This window comes from Podarcis filfolensis (genome assembly GCF_964270895.1).
Source record: "Podarcis filfolensis genome assembly, chromosome: 4".
Classification (NCBI taxonomy): domain Eukaryota; kingdom Metazoa; phylum Chordata; class Lepidosauria; order Squamata; family Lacertidae; genus Podarcis; species Podarcis filfolensis.
The window spans coordinates 48898594-48919820 of record NC_139607.1 but is presented as its reverse complement, the minus strand read 5'-3'; the positions used below and the strand labels follow the sequence as shown (position 1 = coordinate 48919820).

At 43.1% G+C, this 21227-nt stretch overlaps 1 protein-coding gene across 1 annotated transcript; it reads left to right on the top strand.

Moving 5' to 3' along the window:
* The first annotated feature begins 107 nt into the window (after positions 1-107).
* On the top strand, positions 108-20310 carry RRP1B (ribosomal RNA processing 1B). Its single transcript, XM_083612562.1, has 16 exons — positions 108-369; positions 778-860; positions 1657-1714; positions 3327-3412; positions 3955-4016; positions 6055-6184; positions 7002-7066; positions 7558-7721; positions 8202-8293; positions 9012-9109; positions 9288-9307; positions 10203-10328; positions 12216-12940; positions 14311-14445; positions 15170-15236; positions 16988-20310. The coding sequence occupies exons 1-16, from the start codon at positions 234-236 to the stop codon at positions 17179-17181; spliced, it is 2241 nt and encodes a 746-aa protein (XP_083468688.1). The 5' UTR covers positions 108-233; the 3' UTR covers positions 17182-20310.
* Positions 20311-21227: the final 917 nt, after the last annotated feature.

The window sequence follows — 21227 nt, the reverse complement described above, 5'->3', positions numbered from 1 at the left end:
TCGAGCCTTCCGGAAAAGCTGCCTTGAGCGCCACGCGCCGTCTCGCCCCCTCCGCCATGCCCCGCCCCTTTCTCTCCGGCGGGCTCGCGGCGTTCTGCGCCTGTGGGTCTGCGACGGAGTAGCGGCTGTTGACGTCATCCGCAGGCGTCGGGGAGGCTGCCCGGGCTCGGCCCACGTAGGGCGGCGCGTTACCTTTCTCTCTCTCTCCGGCGAGCAGGGCTGGTGGGGGTGTCATGGCTCCCGCCGCCGCCGCGCAGCCTCCGGAGGTTCAGTTCGCACAGAGGCTGGCCGCCAACGAGAAGCGAGTTCGGGACCGGGCGCTGAAGAAGCTGCGCGGCTACCTCGCTCTCCGGACTCGGAGCCCGGCGAGTAAGAGCGGGGAAGGGATGCGGGGGAAGCACGTGGCGCTGGTGGGGCAGAGCAGCCGGGCGACCCGGGCTGCTGGAGCGGCGGAGAGGGCAGCGCGTGGGGCAGAAGAGCAGCCGCCCGAAGCAGCGACAGGACTGAGGAGGGAAAGGCGGGCGTGGGGTTGAGCGGGCACATGGGCGCCGGGACGAGAGGTGCTTGCAACCGGGCTCTGCTTCTCAGGTACCTTGTGAACTACTGAGGGTCGGTGTGATAAGCGAGTGTGGAGTCACGGTACGGTTGAAGGGGAGGCGCCGCTCTTCATGGGCAATGGGGCTCCTGTTATCTCTAGGGGTAGGGGCTTTGGTAGGACAGGCTGGGGAAACTTCCCTCCTTTTCTCTAATATACGCAGTTTACTTCTGTTGCTCCAGGTACCTTTAGCCAGGAAGAATGGCTGAAAATATGGAAAGGACTATTCTACTGCATGTGGATGCAGGATAAACCCCTGCTTCAGGTATGTACAATCTGTGTAAGGATGCATTGCCGTGATATTGCCTATGAATGGAGCAGTTGTCTGTGGACCTTGCCTGCTCCACCCTCAGGAGCACAGTGTAATAGCTGGAGGGGACACTGTGCCCCTTCTTCATGCACTGATGTTGCTTATGCTTTTATTCATGTATTTTCCCCCTCTGGCATGTTACAGTATATGGGGGGGTAACAAAATACCCAATGTTCAGTTGGAATTTGGAGGTGATTTTTTTTTTGTCCCCCAAACAACATGAAAGACAATTGTACAGGGTGAGGAGTGTGGTAAGTAAATAGTAAGCAGTGGCGTAGCGTGGGTTGTCAGCACCCGGGGCAAGGCAAGTAATTTGCGCCCCCTAACCCGTGGATTTGCGCCCCCTAACCCATGGATTTGCCCTAACCCCAGATGTTGCGCCCGGTGCGGCCCGCCCCCCCTGCACCCCCCACGCTACGCCACTGATAGTAAGTGGTTGAAATTTGGAGACATGTTTGCTACTGTACAGGTAGCACAAAAGACTATGTTATAGGTCTGCGTCTGACCAAATTCTGCATTGAAATGTCCACCCTGTTTTGGGTAAGAAGGTTCTTCGTTTATCTACTATTTCAGACCAACTGTGATAATATATTTTGACCTTATTGGTCAAATTCTCAAATAGTCTTTTCTTTGTTTGGGGGAGTTTAGAGAGCAGTTTCAGTGTTTGGGAGTGAGGGGGTAGTTTCTGAAAAGGAAAAATGGAATCTACTCTTGGAACATTGTATACTAAAAAAATTCCTTTCATTTTTAGGAGGAGTTATCGAACAATATAGCACAACTTACCCATGTAATAGAGAATATAGATGCTTGTAAGTTATTTTTATTTTTTTTTAGTTTTTACTTTTATTATATGTTCAGGGGTTTCCCGCCAAGTTTGTTTGTTCTGCTTATTAGTATATAAAAAAAGAATTGATGTCCTGAAGCATTGTGTCTTCATTTTCTATGAAAACCACATGAATAGTCCATGATTATTATTTTTTTGAGGGCAGTGTTTGGGCAGCCACTGTTTGCTGCAGAACTGCATACCTTACTACATATAAGAGGCTCTATTGGTCACAAGGTGAAATTCTTACTAATCATCAAGACTCCTGTAGAACTCATCAATGCGGGCAGCTATACTTAACCATAGAATTCAGCTGAAACATGTGGAATGCTAGGTCAGACATTCTCTCCATCTGTACCGAGTAGTTCTGAGAAGCAACTGGAATAACATGTGAATAGGTCCTGTGTATGTTTCTGTTGGGAAAATAAAATGTCAGCTCCCTTTGGATAAATATTGGAAAATTAGGCCTTGGGGAGTGGGTTGGATTTGATGACTTTCAGATCCTTGCCAACCCCTTCAGGTTTTTTGCTTCAGCAGCACACTGATGGCTTTGTGCTTCCTTCACTTTTTGAGAACAGAGAGATAATTTACTACCATTGTTCACACTTGGAGTTTTCTTAATTGTCCTTCACATGTGAAAATAGCTAGAATCCTGCTGGCCACATCTAGTCCAGCATCCTGCTCTCACAGTGGCCAGCCAGATGCCTCTGAGAAGCCTATAACTAGGGCCTGACGGCAGAAGTGCTCTCCCCAATTATGAATCCCAGGAACTCGTATTCAGCAGCATACTGCCTCTAACACTACAGGCAGCATAACCAGCCATCGTGGCTAGGGCTGTTTGTAGCCTTATCTTTCATGAATTGATTAAATCCTCTTTTCAAGCCATCTGAATTGGTGGTTGTCATTACATCTTGTGAAAACAGTTCTACAGTAGCTACTATTTATTTGTTTATTTATCATTTTCTGTATACATTTTAAGGTGATGTAAAGAATGCAATAAAAACAGTTTTAAACAATACAGAAAATAGTGGATAAAAATAAATGCAAAATAGACACCAGTGACAGATACCTATTCACCCAGCTGGGAAAGTGTCATAACAAAGATGTCTTCAATTGTTTCTGGAAAGTGCAAATAGTGGGCACCTGTCGTATTGCTACAGGAATGCTGTTCCACAAAACACACTAAAAGCCTGCATTACTGTGGAGCAAGCTTCTGAAATCTTTGGAACTTGTAGGGAAATCTCTTCTGCAGACTTCAATGACCAACTTGGGTAGATAGAGAATAAAGCCATCTGTCAAGTACACATTGTGTGATGAAGTACCATCTTTTGTCTCTGCTGAATATTCTAACATTCTGCTTCATTGTGTGGTCTCACTTTTTGTATTATGAGAGAGAGAAACTATCCGCTTTTATCACATTGCACATAATTTTTTACACCTCATATGCATTCCCCACCTTACAGTACTCATCTTTCTTTTAAACTGCAAGCTTCAGCTTTGTATTTTCCCCCTACATTTATGAAAAGTGTAGTGAAAATGTTTTGAACTAACACAGCCTGTATGGAACTTTAAAGCTGCTTCTATTTATTTCACTGCAGGGCATTTGTTCGTTCAGACTTTCTGGCAGACCATGAACCGTGAGTGGAATGGAATAGACAACCTGCGCTTAGATAAATTTTACATGGTAAAAGCTGTTTCTTCTACCGTCTTTTAAAGGGGCATAATCGGTGGTGTGGGGTGAAAAATCTTCCACTTTTTGGATTGCACTGTTTCATAAAATTAGGTAGTAGCATAATGAATGAACACAACACAAGTAAGATTCAGCAATGGGAATAGATAGAGAACTCTTCAAATCTAAAGTTAGAATTCACATTTTTAAACCAGAGTGGGGAGACGTGAACATATCATGTTTAATCTTTACTGTTGTGTGCTGGGGGATTTTGGTGTTATGGAGAAACCTTGCATGAGTTCTGCAGTCCCACCATACTTCCATAATCCATTTAGCATCAAGAGAAGACTTTCAATTTCTGTATGTGAAGTTTCGTTCTTACATAAAAAGGAAAATCAGCTATAATCCTATAAGTGCTGATTTGAGGGTAAGGCCAAATCGAAACAGTAGGTCTTATAGACATGTATAAAGTTGCATGGATGGTTAAGCTGTTTGTCAACAAAGTGATGATTTCCTATCAATTGAAACATGATGGGATGCATCTTTTTCTAACCTAGTTGATCCGCATGGTGCTGAGACAGTCCTTTGAAGTACTGAAAAGAAATGGATGGAATGAAAGGTAGGTGGCGCCTCTGGGGAGTGTGTGTGTGTGTGTGTGTGTGTGTGTGAGAGAGAGAGAGAGAGAGAGAGAGAGAGAGAGAGAGAGAGAGAAATAAACAGAAACTGCTCTTGCTCACTCTAAATCTATTGATGAGTTACCAATAAATTTTCTTTCACAATCCCTGATAAGCATTATTGAACCATAGAATTGTGGAGTTGGAAGGGACCCTGAGGATCATCTAGTCCAGCCCCCTGCAATGCAGGAATATGTAGCTGTCTCATATGGGGATCAAACCTATAACCTGGGCATTTTTGGCACCAAGCTGTAACCAGCTGAGCTATCCAGGCTGGCATAATGGGCCTCATCCCAAAAGCTCATCTTGTGCTCACTTCCTTTATACACATTTTTCTGCAAATCTGGTTTTGTATTCCAAGCAGCAATTCTAAGATAAATTGAACACACATGTGACATATTTCCGGGTAGACATACATTAACAGCAGTGTTAAAACCTGTACTACAGCCATAAATTGAATAGCAATAGTAAGAATACTTCACTGGGGATTATTCCTAAGTAAACATCCATAGAGTTGGACCTATATAAAGTGTTATATAAAGTAGCAAGTACAATAATAATAATAATGTTCTTATAATTAAATTTCAGTGGTTCTGCTATTATTTTCTCCCACACACTTGCATCCTGCCTTTTATGCACACAATAAATTTTGTTGCTGAAGAAAAAAGAGGCACATGGCCTATTTGTTAAAAAGGCCTCAGTACACTAGAAATACCAGATTGTGCTCCTAGAAGAAAATAAAGGTTTGAGCAGAGGTGCAGTAGATTAATTGCACTGTGAGAAAAATTAGGAATTGTTTAATAGTTAAAATCTGTGTTGTATCTATTTCCGATCTATATAAAATCTGCATTGCTTAGCTAAGATTCCCATGAATCCTGTGCAAGTTGTGTCAGCTGTGCAAATTATACCAATGTACATATTTGCTTGACCAAAATAATTAATGGCCACTGAAAATTTTGGATTTTGAGGTCCTACCATCTTATATCCAGTGAATTGCTATAAGTAAGTTGTCAGGGAACTGCCATCAGCTCAGAGGCGGGAGGTGGAAGGGCAGTTGGGTTACAGGGAGCCGCCGAAGATCACCGAGCCGGAGCAAAGCGGGGGGGAGGCAGGTCCCCCTTTGCCCACGCCCTCTCTGCGCAGGAGGCTTACGCGCAGAGAGGGGAGGCGTAGGATGGGGGTCAAAAGACTGCTCTGCTGGGGAAAGTTTAAGGACCGCCCAGATTCTGCTAGTGACTGAGCAAGACATGGAATTGAGACGTTCTGCATTGTGAATGTTTTGGACAGATAATAAAGCCTTGAAAAGACCAGTGGGACACTCTCGAGCAACCACGCCGGCATTCATAACATAAGTGTCACATTGGCATAAGGGTTCAGTGGGACACCTCCCACCATGCCCCCTAAATCTATTGTGGGGTTCCCCCAAACCCTTCAGAGCAGATTGTGGATGGTGTGGGGCAATCCTGTTGCACAAGCTGGAAACCTTTATACTGCATTAGATACAACAAAAGTTTAGAGCTGTGTTTCCCAAACTTGGGCTTTCAGCTGTTTTGGGACTACAGTTCCCATCAACCCTAACCTCTGGTCCTGCTAGCTAGGGATGATGGGAGTTGTAGTCCCAAAAGCTGGAGACCCACATTTGGAAAGCACTGGTTTAGGGGCTTAGTGCAGAATTCTAGAATACCTCTACAATTTTAAATTGTGTATTACTGACATCACACAGTTTTTTAATACGTTAAGGTATTAAAAGAAGCTTTCATCAAAGGATTTGTTGGGAGAGGGTAAACTTGTTGGAACTCTCACCCTGGTAAATCACTTAGAGAAGAAAACATTTGATTCACGCTGTTGCTCTATTTCAGCGGATCAGATTGTTTTCTGTTTCAAAAGCAGTGGCCACTCTTTTGGAACTGATGCAATGTCATATGACGTTACACAGATGAATGGACCATGCTTTATTTTCTCCCCGCCCCGCTTTTCATCCAGTTTTACTGAGCCATTTCTGAACTTGCTAATGAAGGAGGTTATTCACCCAGACAGCAAGGCTCCTGTTGGGATAAAATTGCATTTTATTGACATCTATCTGGAAGAATTGGCTAAAGTTGGTGCTAAAGAGGTAGGAAACAAAACATCTCTGTGTATTGCTGTGCAATCTAGCAAGTCTCCCTAAAATATTTGCTTAAAACAAGTGCTGTTAATGTCTTCGCCTAGGAAGGATATTAAAGTCAAGTTTACTCTGTGTGTGTTTACTATTTGCTTAGGTTGGGCATGCTATCTAATTGATTTTTGTTGTTGTAGCACTGTATAAGCATATAAAATCAGATAAAATTTGAAAATTTTGGTTAATGCTAATAAAAGCAAATCCTCACCATGGAGCAACTTATGAATTGCAGATTTGCTCAACTTTTTATGTTACCTAAAATGTAAAATGTCTTGCTTAAATACAGTGGAAATCATTAGGCTTTGTATAATGCTTCCCATCTGACGTTACAAGGGGGGGGGGGGCGGAAAAATCATCATGATATGTGTTTCCATCTTTTTGAAATTGGTCAGGCTATATCAAAAGGAGACAAAATAATCCATAATAATGACAACCTTAACAGATGACAAATCATGTCAAATCCTGACAGTATTTCAGTTGGTTACACAGTAATTCATAAACATATATTTAGAAATAAAATATATTTCCTCCTTGTATTTCTATTGTTGTAGGCTATCATATTGGTTTTAGCCAGTCTGTGTTAGCATCTTTTGGCAAGAGAGAGCTTATCTTCTATGATATTTTTACCCCAACTGTAAAATGCTTCTTTCCCCCGAGTCCTAGCTCTTTTCAAGTAACCTTGGGAATATTCAGATGGGGAAATTTCCCGTCTCTTTGAGTAGAATTGGAATAGGTTGATGTTGAACTAACCATGTATTTTATTTTTTTGCAGCTCACCGCAGACCAGAATCTCAAATTTATAGAACCATTCTGCAAAATCGTTGCCAAGACCAAGGAGTATGTTATATAGCTATGTTTTGCTGCTTGACTCTAAACTTAAAGGGTTGTCGGGGGGGGGCGTTCTTCTTAAATAGTAGATAACGTCTGGATAGACTCACAGAGCATAATTAAAACAGAAGAAGCGAGATAGTGAAATGTTCAGTTTGTGAAGCAAAGCTTTCTTTTGTGTGCCTTGAAATGAAAGTGTGTAGCTATGGGAACTGCATGAGTTCCTTTTATACTGATGATAAAAAAGCTAGTTTCTGATCCTCGGGCGCTACTATGGTGATATTGAAGAAAACCCTGGGCAAATCCAAAGACATCAGCTTCTGATTCACAATCTATGTGATTGACTTATTGTGGTTCTTTTATTTACTCTTTGCAAATGGCATACAATTTTTTCAATTTTCATGGGTTAGTTTTTGATAGATTGGAAAGAGAGTCCATAAATTGGAATGCTTTTGTGATGCTCCTTTTTTCCTCCCCTTCCTCCTCCCTTAATGGTTCAGTCATCTTTTGCTGCAAGCCATAATCCGTGGCATCTTTGAAACTATTGTTGATCAGTCCCCGTTTGCTATAGAAGATTTAATGAAAGAACTGAAAGCGGGGAGCGATGATGACTTATCGGAAGAAGATGAAAGTAATGAAGGAGAGAACGAGCCAGTCGTCAGAGGTATGGGCCTGGCCACAGTAATAACTGTAACTTCTAGAATGGAGTCCTGTCATGTCTTCTGCTTTGAAAACTTCAACTCAGAATGCAACCATCTGCTTACTAGTGAAAGTGAACTCATGGGAGCATAGGACACCTGTGGGAGCCCCACCTAGAGATACCAGGGATTGAACCTAGAACCCTATGTGTGCAAAGCTTAGTACTCTGTCTCCTTTTCAAATTTCCCCACCTTTCTGGCCACTGTTTTAACATGACACATGTTGTGTCCTTCTCCTGAGGGTAAAGGAAGATTGTGTGTGTGTGTGTGTACGCACGCACGCACACACGCACTGTCCTTAAGGTGCTGGTGTGCAACATTAAACATCTAACAGCTTGCATAAAGCATCCCTCCTTTATGTTGATGGCAGCTTCATGGACCTTAGTGAAGTCTGTTGCGGATTTCACATTTGGTGCTCTGTTAAATGTGTTGCTTTTATCCTGCAGGCACAGACTTGCCAAGCAAACATTCCCTAGATTCAGAGGCACCAGACAACCTTTTAGAAGATGCAGATGATAACATTGGGCCTGTTCTCCAGGTGAGTATTGTCTTTGACAACATACTAATTTCTGTAGGGTCTGAGCACTAGGGAATTGCCTTGTTAAATCTGATTAAGTTTGATGGCTGCTCTCTTATAAATGAAAAGCTCTCACAAACAATATTCAGCTAGCCTAATGAACTTTTTTTTCCTTTGAAAACTGGTAGAAGACCATTTTTATTGTCTTGCTTGATTTAAACGTAGATCAAGTTGCTGGTTCTCGAAGTGCAAGACCTGGAGCACAAGTGAATGTTGTGCAGTTTTGTGAGTGTTGGACTCACAAGATTTCCTGAAGTGTGGTTCCTATTGGGATTTATGAAAGTGAGGCCTGACTGCTGTGGGATCAGTAACCAAAGGCCTGAGGATGTGAAGGAGCATGGCTGAGAGAATGAGTCTGCTTGGACTGGTGGGGAAGAAGCACAGGGAGTTGAGCTGGACAGAGATACTCCACTGGGCAGGCATAGGCAAACTCGGCCCTCCAGATGTTTTGGGACTACAACTCCCATAATCCCTAGCTAACAGGGCCAGTGGTCAGGGATGATGGGAATTGTAGTCTCAAAAAATCTGGAGGGCCGAGTTTGCCTATGCCTGCCATTGGGGTTTTCCAATTTGGAGTAAGTACAAAATCAGTAAATTAGTGTCTTAAGTGGTTCTGCGCTAAATTATTGAATGCAGCTGATCTATGTTTCTGTAATGCCTTCCTCTTTTATGTTTACAGTTTGATTATAAAACTGTTGGCGACACACTGTTTGAATTGGCCAGCAGAAAAAACACACCTGCTTATAACAGAAAGTGCCTGTACAAAGTGGTGAAAAAGTAAGTTCCTATTGTAATAAATGTTCTTTCTGATTGTGCTGACTTACCTGATTATCCTCTCTTTCCTTTCACTTTCTGGAGTCCCAACACCCCTGCCCTTTTATCTTTTGCTTCCCCATAGTGCCTTCATTTTTGGGTGTAACTGAGACAACATAATTCCTTTCCACTTATTTTTCAGGTTCCAAAATCTTGCAGAAGGTGAGGCTTCAAGAACATCTGCTACTCTTTCATTTCCGTGAAGAATTGTACAGTAGCAGAGGAAAGAAAATGCAGTCATGTTAAATTTGCAACAGATATCTTATGTGCACCTGAAAGGGCTTCTTTTGGGGACATTTATATCACCTCTTATAGAATTATAGAGTTGGAAAGGATCATGAGGGTCATCTAGTCCAACCTCCATTATAACTTACTGGAAAATCGGTTGTATCCTAACATTAGTTACAACTGTGTCCAGTATCACATGATGCTCTAAAGCAGGGGTAGAGGGACCTGTGGCCCTCCAAGTGTTGGACACCAACTCTCATCCTCCTTGGGATGATGGGGACTGGAGACCCATCCCTGCTCCTAAAGAAGCATAGACAGCCTGCAGCCTCATAACCACATGCGGCTCTCTGCTCAGTTGCAAGTGGGTGGTAAATAAGGGAGGAATTGATGGGGTGTGTGTGGAAGGGGCTGACTGAAAAGAAGAGGGTGGCAGAAAGAGAGAGGGAAGGGGTGCCCACCCAATCTTTGCTTCAGCCCAGCCAATTACCATCATGTAGCCACTGATAGATAAGCCCCAAAGGTTGCCCGTTCCTGCCTTTGGGGAGGTGTGATAAGGTCTTGCCCTTCTCTTTGAATGAACAGTTTGTTCTGCTTGGCATTTAAGGTAATGGAGAAAGATACACACCAGAACAGCTGTCACCAGTCTGGCTCACTCCAGATGCTGATTGGGGCTGATGGGAGGTGCAGTCTGACCACATCTGGAGGCCACCAAGTTGGTGATGGCTGGACTAAAGTATAGGTAGAGAAAAGAGCGTGTTGTATGGGTGAAGGACCTCTGAGCCACTAATTGCTTGGGGGCAACTCTCACTCCAGTGTTCTCTCCCTTCAGGGACCTTTCCACAGGATGACTTCCCTGAAGACGTTTCTACAGATGAAGATGATGATACCTTCAGCAGGAGGAAGTGGAAAAGGAAATCTGGCAAACCCTTGGATAAAACACAACCAGAAAAAGAAGGTGAGGTTGCTACCAGTATGCAATATCCTAACTTAGCCTGCAATCCCATACACATTTTTCTGGGAGGGTAAACCCTATGGAACTCAGAAGGACTTCCATGTAGAATCATAGAATGGTAGAGTTGGAAGGGACTCTGAAGGTTATCTAGTCCAGCGCCCTGCAATGCTGGAATCCCAATTCGTGGTCCCCCATCCAATTTGAAACGATTCTGGACCCTGCTTAGCTTTGCACATGTGCTAGGAGTTTTATTGTTGTGCCACTAGGAGGAAAACACCTGGAGATGAACCTAGGGCCTTGTTGTAGGATTGCCCTTTTAAGCGTCTTTTCTTTTATTTTCTTTAAGTAACTGATCAACCCTAACTGAACTTCACTATGATAATAAATTGTCTCCGCTGGAAATTAGAAATAGCTGTTGCTGTTGGAGTATTAGCCGGAAGGGAGTGGAAGCTTTGCAGTGGCCTCAAATTTTGTTTGTGTATTTAAAAGCATTTATATACCCCTGGTGAGTAAAAATTCTAAAGCAGTTTACAGAGTTCAGAAATATATTGAAATCATATCTTAGAAAAAGCAAATGCCACAGATAATAATCAAAAATACAAGATGACGACAGAAGACTTGGCAAGTCTTGATTGTGTTACAAAATCAAGCACTCTCAATAGGATTTCTGCATGCTGTGCTCGCAGTGTTGAATCAATAGGCTGGTCAGCCTTTTCTTTCCAGACTCTGGACATTTTGAAATGGGACTAAGCCAAATTCTCCTGACGCTCCTGTGAAACGGCAGACAGTGCTATTTTGTGTTTCTTTTCATCTCTTTATTTGTAACTTTTGTCTTTTTCTTAGATTTATGTGTGTATCTTTTTGTGTATGTATCGTTTTGATTGCTGTAGTGTCTCTGTTCAATTAAACTGAAAGTAAATTAACAGAGGGTGGCTGGAACTAATGTTAATTGCCAGGGAAAGCCTGAACATTTAGGCCTTTCTGCATGAACGTAACCTTGTTTAGACACTCTCCCGTAACACAATTTACAGCAGCCATATGTTGAGGAGAGTGGGTCCATATACCCAGTATTCTGCGTTTTCAGGTCCTGTTCCTGCCAACCTTCCACACATTGAGGCGCAGAAGATTTGAAGCAATCAGCATTCTAAATCATGCAGGAAGCCTACATACATAGAACTGACTCCTTAATTCACAAAAACTCCCCCCCCCAATACACACACATGGTAATGAGGGCATAGGAACAGAGCTGGTGAGTGTGGCTGTGATCTTCCCCTCAATGTGATCCAAATCCCAGGGGGCAGGTGGTTATCTGAACAGGGCTTATTAAAATCTCTAACATGAAAATCAATGACAATACAGTGGTACCTCGGTTTTCGAACGTAATCCATTCCGGAAGTCCGTTTGAGTTCCGAAACGGTCGAAAACTGAAAGCGGAAGCCTCAATAAGGAAGCCATGTTTCCTGTTCTACTTCCAAGGTGCATTAGAAAACCAAGGCATTTACATCCGGGTTTTCGGCATTCAAGTTCCGAAACATTTGACTACGGAGGCATTCGAAAACGGAGGTGGTACTGTAGTTGTTCTCATCAGCTCTGTTAACAACAAATACTGTACAATAATAGTATAGCAGCTGCCCTGTTGTGGACAGATCAATGGCTCATCTTGTTTCGCATTCTGTTTTCCAACAGTGACTAGAGCAGTACCTCTGGGACACACAGAAGCTGGGTCTAATAGTAGTATCCATTCCTCGATTACTAATCACTCGCCCCAGGAGTTGGGGCCACCCACTCTTTCTTCAGGTGTAGAGCCCCCTTCCCAGGAAGAGAGATAGGAGGCTGCTGCTCGACAGCCTCTTCTTTGAATTTCAAAGCTTATTTATTTTGTCTTTACAGTTCGTGCTAGAAACATAATAAATGGTCTTGAGGAAGAGGAGGAGAGCCCAGGGCCACAGAAGAAAAAGAAGAAGAAGCGAAAGAGGAAGTCCAGCCAGATGGTTGACTTTGGTATAGCTGCTGAATGTAATGAGAAGGGACTGGTCCCTGAGGAAGGAGCCAAAGAGCCAAACCAGGACAGTGAATCATTAAATAGTAAGAAAAGACCAAAGAAGTCTTTAAGCATGGAGGTCAGTGAAATGGATTCTTCAGCCGCACCCACTGTAGGTATCAGTGGTGATTCTGTGCTGGAGACCTTGACTTGTTTGGTAAACAGCATAAAGAAACAGCCCAAGAAGAAAAATGGCCGCCTGCGGAAAGTCCCTATAGAATTCACCCATCAAAATGGACAGGCTCATATAAGTACTGAGGAAGATCCCAGCCACTGTGCTCCAGTAGCCTGTGGTAGCAAAGCAATTAAGAAGAAACGGAAAGCAGAGACTGGTGTGATATCTGGGAGCAGTTTTTCTGAAGAGGCTGTTGAGCAGCCCAAAAAGGAAAACTTGGCAGAATCTGGATGCACAGTGCTCCGAAAAGTTAAATTGAGGAAAAAACAAAATTTGGTCAAGATTAGGGGTTCCAAGCAGAAAATAATCAGCATGAAAAAGAAAAAGAAAATCAAGGAAGTCCTAAGTTCCATGGAAGAAGCTGTAACTGAAGTTGAAAACAAAAAGAGCAGAAGCAGTGTAAGTAGGTCTGTCCTGCAACTTACAGTGTCTGGTTCCACCTCAGCTTGGGGAGCAGGTTGCGGAGGACTCTCTGACCACAATAAACATTCTATTGGGCTGCATTTTCTGATGCTCTGCTTTACATGTACCACCAGATATGTGTAGGTAAAGGTACCCCTGCCCATACGGGCCAGTTGTGTCCGACTCTAGGGTTGTGCGCCCATCTCACTTAAGAGGCCGGGGGCCAGCGCTGTCCAGAGACACTTCTGGGTCACATGGCCAGCGTGACGAAGCTGCTCTGGCGAGCCAGCACCAGCGCAGCACACGGAAACGCCGTTTACCTTCCTGCTATAAAGTGGTACCTATTTGTCTACTTGCACTTAGGGGTGCTTTCAAACTGCTAGGTGGGCAGGAGCTGGGACCAAAAGACGGGAGCTCACCCCGCTGCGGGGATTCGAACCGCCAACCATGCCATCGGCAAGCCCTAGGCGCTGAGGTTTTACCCACAGCGCCACCCACGTCCCATACCAGATATGTGTACTTTTGCCTCAAACAGCTATATTTCCAACACAGATCCTTCTGCTTCTATTTGGAGAGAATGTATATAATGGCTGGTTTTACTAGTAAAACAGGTGACCAGATAGAAGCTAAAGAAGAAAATAAATCCCCAAATCCCATGTGTTGTTTTTTTTTAAAATCTATTTTCTGAAACTAAGAAGTGAAAGCTTTGACAGTTTAAAATTAGACAAGCAAAGGCCTCACTACCTGTATTTCCATGAGATTATTTAAATTCTATATTCCTGGTCTGATTGTTGTTGGCCAGTTTAATTGATTTTCTCACACTAATGCGGAAATCCTCTTGTCTTTCCAGATGAAGTCGTGCAGTTTCAGTGCGTGGCTTGTCTAATGTTTGTGGTCTTAAAGGTTGGGGGCGATATGTGATCTAGCTGTACAAAAAAGAGTGGAAGTCATGGACATTTTGCAGTGTATATAGACTATGTTGTATGCCCGTGGTTTGCTAACAAGGTTTCTGTGAGCACCAGTAGACCTAGTGCCTCCTATGTTGCCTGCAAAAGGCCCCTTATAAATATCTCCTCAAGAATCCACAGCGCATGAGCAACTGTTTGCTCTGGCTCAGCCTTTTTTTACATTCAACACACCCCCTTTTAATACAATAGTGGGTGGTGACACGGAGCAGGGACTGAGCCACTGCTGCTTACCAGGAAGGAGAGGAGAGGCAGTGGGCTCAGCCGGGTGCAGGTGCATCAGCAGGAGCTAGTCCAGCGCTCCTGCTGGACCATTTTCACCAAGGTCCCTGGTGCTGTTCAGCAGCATATTACTGAGTCCAGACTCTAATTGGTCTCTGCTGCTCTTTTCTCTCCCTGCAGGAAACAGGTGGCGCTGCTGTGCTGCTAAGGAACAAGAAGGCAAAGACGGGAAATGATTTTGTGAAATTTGAAAAGACAACTCTACCAAAGCCAATGTTCTTTAGAAAAGCTAAAGCCAGCATTTCCCCCATGCAGGTATAGTGACAAAGGTACTATAATGTGCAGCTAAAGCAGGACCGGGTAGCCTGTTTCAGCCCAAGCGCCACATTCCCTCCAGGGCAACCTTTCAGGGACCACATGCCAAAGGTGTGGAGAGTGGTTGTGTGAGGAAAGGCCTTACATGCTCCCTTTGTTCTTCCTTGTGTGAAAATGTTGGAGGCTTGCATGCCATGCTTGCTATCTCCTAACAAACTTTAGGCATAGAATTTTCAGAATTACTCGTCTCTAAGCCAAACTGCATGTGACCACATTAATTGTGTATTTGTATTTGAGGAGCAGATTTTTAATTATTATTTTTTTTTAGGCACATAGACAGCTTGCAGTGAGGGGTAATAATTATTGGGATCCCATACTGCAATTGCAGTTAGGGGAAAATATCCTACTGGCACTAATGGGAGCTTTTCCCCAAAGCCTATTGGTCACACCTAGGTGTCTGCAAAGTATGTTCAGTAGGAATTGTATTTATATATTAAAATGTTTTTTCTGAGCAAAACACACCAGAACTTAAGTGATTATTTAATACTGCACAAAACTGCAAATATTTCAGTCTTTCAGAAACTATAAACTACCGAAGATGATGAACTGTGTTTTTGGGAAGCAAGTCAGATAGTAGAGAGACACAAAAAGTGTTTTAATAAAGGGAAGGGTTTAACTGGTCCAGAAAAACAACTTTATCTGCCACTTTAATCTCTCTTTGTAGTTAAGCAAGCTGCAATCTTCCAACTCCAAAAAGGTCACCTTTGGACTGAGTAAAAACATGACTGCTGGTGAGTTCAAAATGACTTCAAACCTTGTTGCTTCTCTAAAAACAGGCAGGTAAAACAGTGGAAGGTTTGATGCAATTTTAAATAGCAGTTGCTAAATGCTGTCTGTGCATGTAATTGTGGTAAGAATTTACTTCTACACCAGCTGTTTATTGCCCAGGTGAGGGAGCATCTTTTAAATAAAACACAGAACCAAGAGGAAAATGGCATGCATGGCTCCATTCTGAGATCAACTTCCCAACATTTACCTTGGGTGCCCCAAGCCATTTGGCCTCAACTACCACACTTTAACCCAGTTGCCTTAGCCACCTGGCCTTCAGTAGTGGCTAGAGACATTCCAATCCCATATCTTACTTCCCTTTCCCCAAAACATCTGGAGGAGCTTCAAGGAGATGCTGGATTTACATCCTACTGTTGACTCAAAACAGACATAGCAAAACATACTGGCTGGCTCGTTACTTTTAGGGTTAGATAAGATTACATGTTTATAGCTTCACAAGCATGAGGGTTGCAAAATGCAGGCACACAGGAATCATTGACTGATGCATTCTATTCAAAGGTTAAATGCAATTTATATTGAAACAAAGACAAAATCCATATCTAATGTCTTAATCAAATACCAAAAATGTGCCTCATTGTGATTTATACACAGCTCTTTAGCACGGCTTTTTGTACCACACAGAGCAGTGTGCAACCATTAAAACACAACATTCCTTTAACAATATAAAACAAACCAATATAAAAATGAGGAGGTATCACAGTTAAAAGCCCCTAACCGATTCGCCATGTGTAAAACATCAGCCTGGCAAGCAAAAAGCAAAAGTTTTCACTAATCAGTGTGTGGGAAGGGTTCAAATGAACACAAGTTGAGGTACGCCATAGCCTACCTGCAGCCAGCAAGAAGGCTCTTCTCTTTCATAGTAACTTATCTTGTATCCACTATAGGTTCGACAGAAAGAAGGGCCTCTACACCAGCCCTTAGGGCACAAGTAGCTAGCATAGTCATACCTTGGCTCCCAGAAGTGAGTGTTCTGGTTTGTGAACGTTCTTGGGAACCCGAACGTCCAACGGGGCTTCTGCGGCTTCCGATTGGCTGCAGGAGCTTCCTGCAGTCCTTCAGAAGCCGCACTTTGGTTTTCAAACGTTTTGGAAGTCGAACAGGCTTCCGGGACGGATTCCGTTTGACTTCCAAGGTACGACCGTACAATTGTCAAACAGGTTTATGGAAGAAGAGGGAAGAAGCTGCTGTCTGTGACACCACTGAGGTGGGAACAAACCTCTCATTAGATTCACCACCATCTGGGCTGAAAAGGAGATTTTGCCCCCCATATGAACTCTGTCCCTGAGCACATCAACAGCTAATAGTCATTAATGGCTATACCCTGCGTATCAGAAACACCATGCCTCTGAACAGTAGTTGCTGGGGAACATGATTAAGAGAATGGTATTCTTGGTCTTATGTCCTGTTGTGAGCATCCCATAGGCCTCTTGTTTTGCCATTGTGGGAAACAGGATGTTGGACCAGACAGGTCAGGCCCAGTTGACACATGTGGTCTGGCGTACTGAAGCAGACAGGCTCTTTGGTAATAAGTATAGAATACTTTTGGTTTGCAGTGTTCTATTTGTTCCCCCACAATTTCTCTGGATTCCTTCTGTGCACAAACAGCTCTAGCAACCATCGAAATGTTTGCACATGCTTGATAACAATCTGATGCAATACTAAAGTTTTTGCTTTTTAATCTTTCCTTTGGCAGAATTTAAGACGACAGACAAAAGTATCCTGGTCACCCCAGAGGGAGCCTCCCGGGTGGCTTTCAATCCTGAGCAAAAACCATCTCACGGGGTGCTGAAGTCCCCTGCCAGCTCTTCTGCAGAAGCAACACCTCAAATGAAGAAATCCCTTTTAATGCCAACTAAGAAAAGACCAACTGCTATTGACTTCTTCTAAGCCGATAAGGAGAGGAGTAGTTTTTGTACAGAACAGTCCAGTATAACCAGTTGCTTCTGGAGGTATTTTGGGAATCTTCCTTTTCAAGTTAATGGGATAGTATACATAAGGTTCTGATTGTGTGACCCTTGGTGCTGTCAACTGTAAGAAGCACCTATTTGGCTGTACATTGAGACTGTTTTGTGTATGCTGTTAACAAAAGAAAGGTAATGGCACATGACCTTAGGGTTCCAATTATGGAGGCCCATATTTTATTTTATTTTTGAAATAACCCTATCACATTGTGAATGAATGTGTACAGATTTGTTCTGAACTGTTCTTGCTTGCACTCTTTTAATCATTGGTGGTTGTTTTTCCTAGTGAAGAGGTTTTTGGCATTTATTGGCTTAATTCCATGGGAGCTAAGAAGTACACAACCCCTCTCACATGCTTCGTGTTCTGCTTTTCCTTCTTTCCCTTTCAAGCTATTTTTTCTTATCTTCCTACCAAAGGGTATGGATTAGAAATGGAATATCTGTGTTGAGGTGAACTACTTCTGTGGAACAACCGCTTGCACCTCAGTTGGGTAGCCCGCAGCCAACACACATCTCGTTATTGACTATAGCCCAAGTATTCCAGTTGACACACATTTCCTAAGCACTTGAAATAGCATTGTGGGCTACTTCAGATTTGCTTCTCCTTTTTGTGTAAGAAGGTATGGTGTGTGTTTGTGTGTGTTTTGTAAATTTTTGCATTTTTATAATGTTCTTATCCCTGGGCCCTTGGATAAAGACTAGGTCTTAATTATTATCCTCCCTTCATTAAAAGGAGCTAGATTAGTATGGCCTTTATTTATATCTGAAAGCCTTAATGCCTTTTGACACAGGGTAAAAATGGTTTGGATAGTAAGGTGGCTTTGAAAGCAAGGCCATATTTTTAATCTGCAGTGTTAAGTTTTAATGATGTTCATCTTACAGTATGCTAACATAATGGTGCCTATCTCCATTCTCCTGTTGATTTCTGTGTAAAGCGATAAAAAAATTTGTACCAGATAATTTATTTACTGCAAGTTTTAGACTCTCAATCCCTTTTTCTCAAATGCAGCATAACGCGAAGACATAGCCCAGGAAACATTGTGGACATTGACACTGGGTCATGTGGGTCATTTTTTATTTTGATGAAGAGATCTTTGTGGTTATGTATATATATATCTTCTTTGTACTCCAGCTTCAGACTAAAGGGGCAGTCACTTCAATTACTATCTCTCCACAGTGCTAATAAAGTTTCAAGCTAATAATACTCTTACTGTTTCACATGTCTCGTGTTGTGCTGTGTTACTGTCCCCGTCTGTGGCTTGTGGTGTTGTTCTGAGCGTGCTTGGTGGTTGTTTTATCTCCTTGCAGTTTTAAATACTGTGATGTGACTTGGTTAAGACAGACATGCTTGAGTTTTGGAGATGTCTTGTATCTTGTGTTGTATATGGTCACTTAGCAGACTATAACAGAAGGCATACATCTTAAATAGAAGTATTAACATTGGTTCTTTAAATGGAGTTTAATATTTAAAAAGCAACAAATGTGGGGCACTGTGTTGGAAAACTACTTGTTGTGATAAGATAGTGGGGAAGTGGAACCAAAATAAGCCAGTAATTTACTTTCGTACAAGAATATGGACAGCAGTAGTTGTATGTTCGTTCTTACGTTGGAGATGTTGTTATAATTATCCAGCTAGAAAGATGGAACTGTAAAGAGATTGGAGAAGAGTTTCTTTAGTGCTCTGAACCTCAGGGCTTTGTGGTTGCCCTAACAGTCAAAAGATGGTTCTGTTACTGTCAGATGGCAGCGGTGGTTGCTCGTGAGTAATCAGTCAGGACTCAGACCTGTCTTTTACAGGTTTTATTTGGGTGCAAAACTATTTACAGTGCAGAGCCACAAGTTCATGCCTGCCTCAATCGCTAGCAGAATCTGGGAGTGGTTGTTTCCAGGACCTCCCCCAACATAAGAGCTTTGTCACCCCCAGCCTTTTCCTTCCTTCTTTGCGTTTTACACCTCTGCGCAGGGTGGACGATGGAAGGGGCGTGCTTCCCTCCTGGCCGGCTTGGTCAGGAGCGGTGCTGAGGCTCCCCAGCAGCATCCTCTGGTCCTTTCCTTTCTTCCCCACTGGAGGTGTGGCTTTCCTCACCACAGGAAGAAAAACTGCTTTGCAAGATTTTTGGAGGTTCCCTGTAACCCAACTGCCCCTCTGCTTCCCTACCCTGTTCCGATGGCAGTACCCTGACAGTTACCAAGGCTGTTGCAGGACAAAAGTCCGGGTCAGTATCATTCAGAAGTAGTAGTGGGGGCCCAAGCAAGGCTTCACCATTGATACTTGCCCAAGGGCTCTCTTTATGCTTCCCCCCACCCCCTCAGACTGGTATTGCAAGCAGCACTAGACAACAGGGTCTAGCCACCCTTTAAATTCCCCACAATGCCCCTGATATAGCATTAGCTCAAGGCATTGTGGGAGATTTAAAATGGTGGCTAGACCATGCTGCTGCTAGTCAAGCCTATCAGGGACCACTGGTAGAGACGTAGGCTCACTAGAGTTTACCAAGGGCCCCCTCGTTCATGAGGCTGGCCCTGACAAGACCAGCAACACGTCTTGATGAATGTTAAGGTAATGTGAGTGTTGTTGGGTCTTTCGGAATGATGGATATTCAAATTTAATGGTTGATTTCTGATGGGGGTGGCTTGTAAACATGCATGTGTAGTATACATTTTCCTGTTCTTCCATGTTTCCTGAGAATTTCATCCCAAGATGTTAATTTCAATGAATGATACAATATGTGACGTTTTAATTTACAACTACATATCTAAACACAAGGTGAAAATAAAAATGATGTCCTGTTGTTGATAAGACTACAAAAAGCAGGAATCTCAGCTTTCAAACCAGTTTGTCTGTTCATGGGTGCATTCTAAAAATATCTAGGATTACTATGAGTTATAACTAGTCCTGTTAAAAAGCAGAATTTGCAAAGATCTTATTTTTAAAAGAGTATTCACTCGGTTTTGTAATTAAACTGGCTTAAATGAAGCAGAACACTGTTTAAAATGGTTTGTGTTTAAAGCTTTGTATTTAAAATATTTTAGGAATAAAAACATTTTTTATCAAGCTTTTGTGAGTTGAACAGCATCGTCCTTTGACTTTTTTGTTCCCTCCAGTTGTAGGAGCAATTTTTATTTTTCCATTCTGCAGCATATAACTCCAGATCCATGAAAATGGGCCACTTAAACTTGACTTTGAAAGAGCACTGTTGCATTTTATTTACATTATTTTGTTGCAGGGAGCTGTATTTATTCAGTCATTAAATTTATATGCCCTGCCTTCTTCCAAAGGAGTCTAGGGCAGCAAAACTGCCAATACTAATAAAGTTCCATTAGACTACTAGTTCCACAGGCAGAGGTCAGGAAGTGAGGTATGACAGCAACAGGGATGGTGTCAGCAGCCCAATCTTCTCCATGTGATCACTAGGGCTGGGCGATACCTGGTTTTTAACATTGTGGTATATCAACAGCTAAATATTGTGATGTACTGATATTGCCCAGTCCTATCCTGTACCACTCTGGCTTGTGCAAGCAGGAATGGTACGGGGGCTTAATCAGCCTCTCGCTCGCCCCATAGCTGATCAAGAGGTCCCCCTCTGGCTTGTGGGGGACTTCCTCAAACTACTCCACTGGTGCGCAGGCAGCTGTGCGCCTGCCCACCCCTCAGTGGAGCAATTTAAGGAAGCCCTCCTGCCACCACCTCCAGCTCACATGTATACCACTAAGCCAGTATCACTCACTGCAAATCACAGCCACGTTCCTGGTCCTGCTGCTGCTGTGCTACCCAAGACTAAGACATGGTTTGGCTTAGCATGTCATCTGAAATAGGCCGTTTCTTTTGCTCCAGGCAAACAAGCTGTAAAACAAGAACAAAGCTTGGTTATAGCTTGTGAAGCAAGACGAAATATGTGAAGCAAGACGAACTGGGGTTCAACCCTGTAAGCTCAACTATAGTTTAGGCCTGGCTAGTGTGGTAGTGCCCCT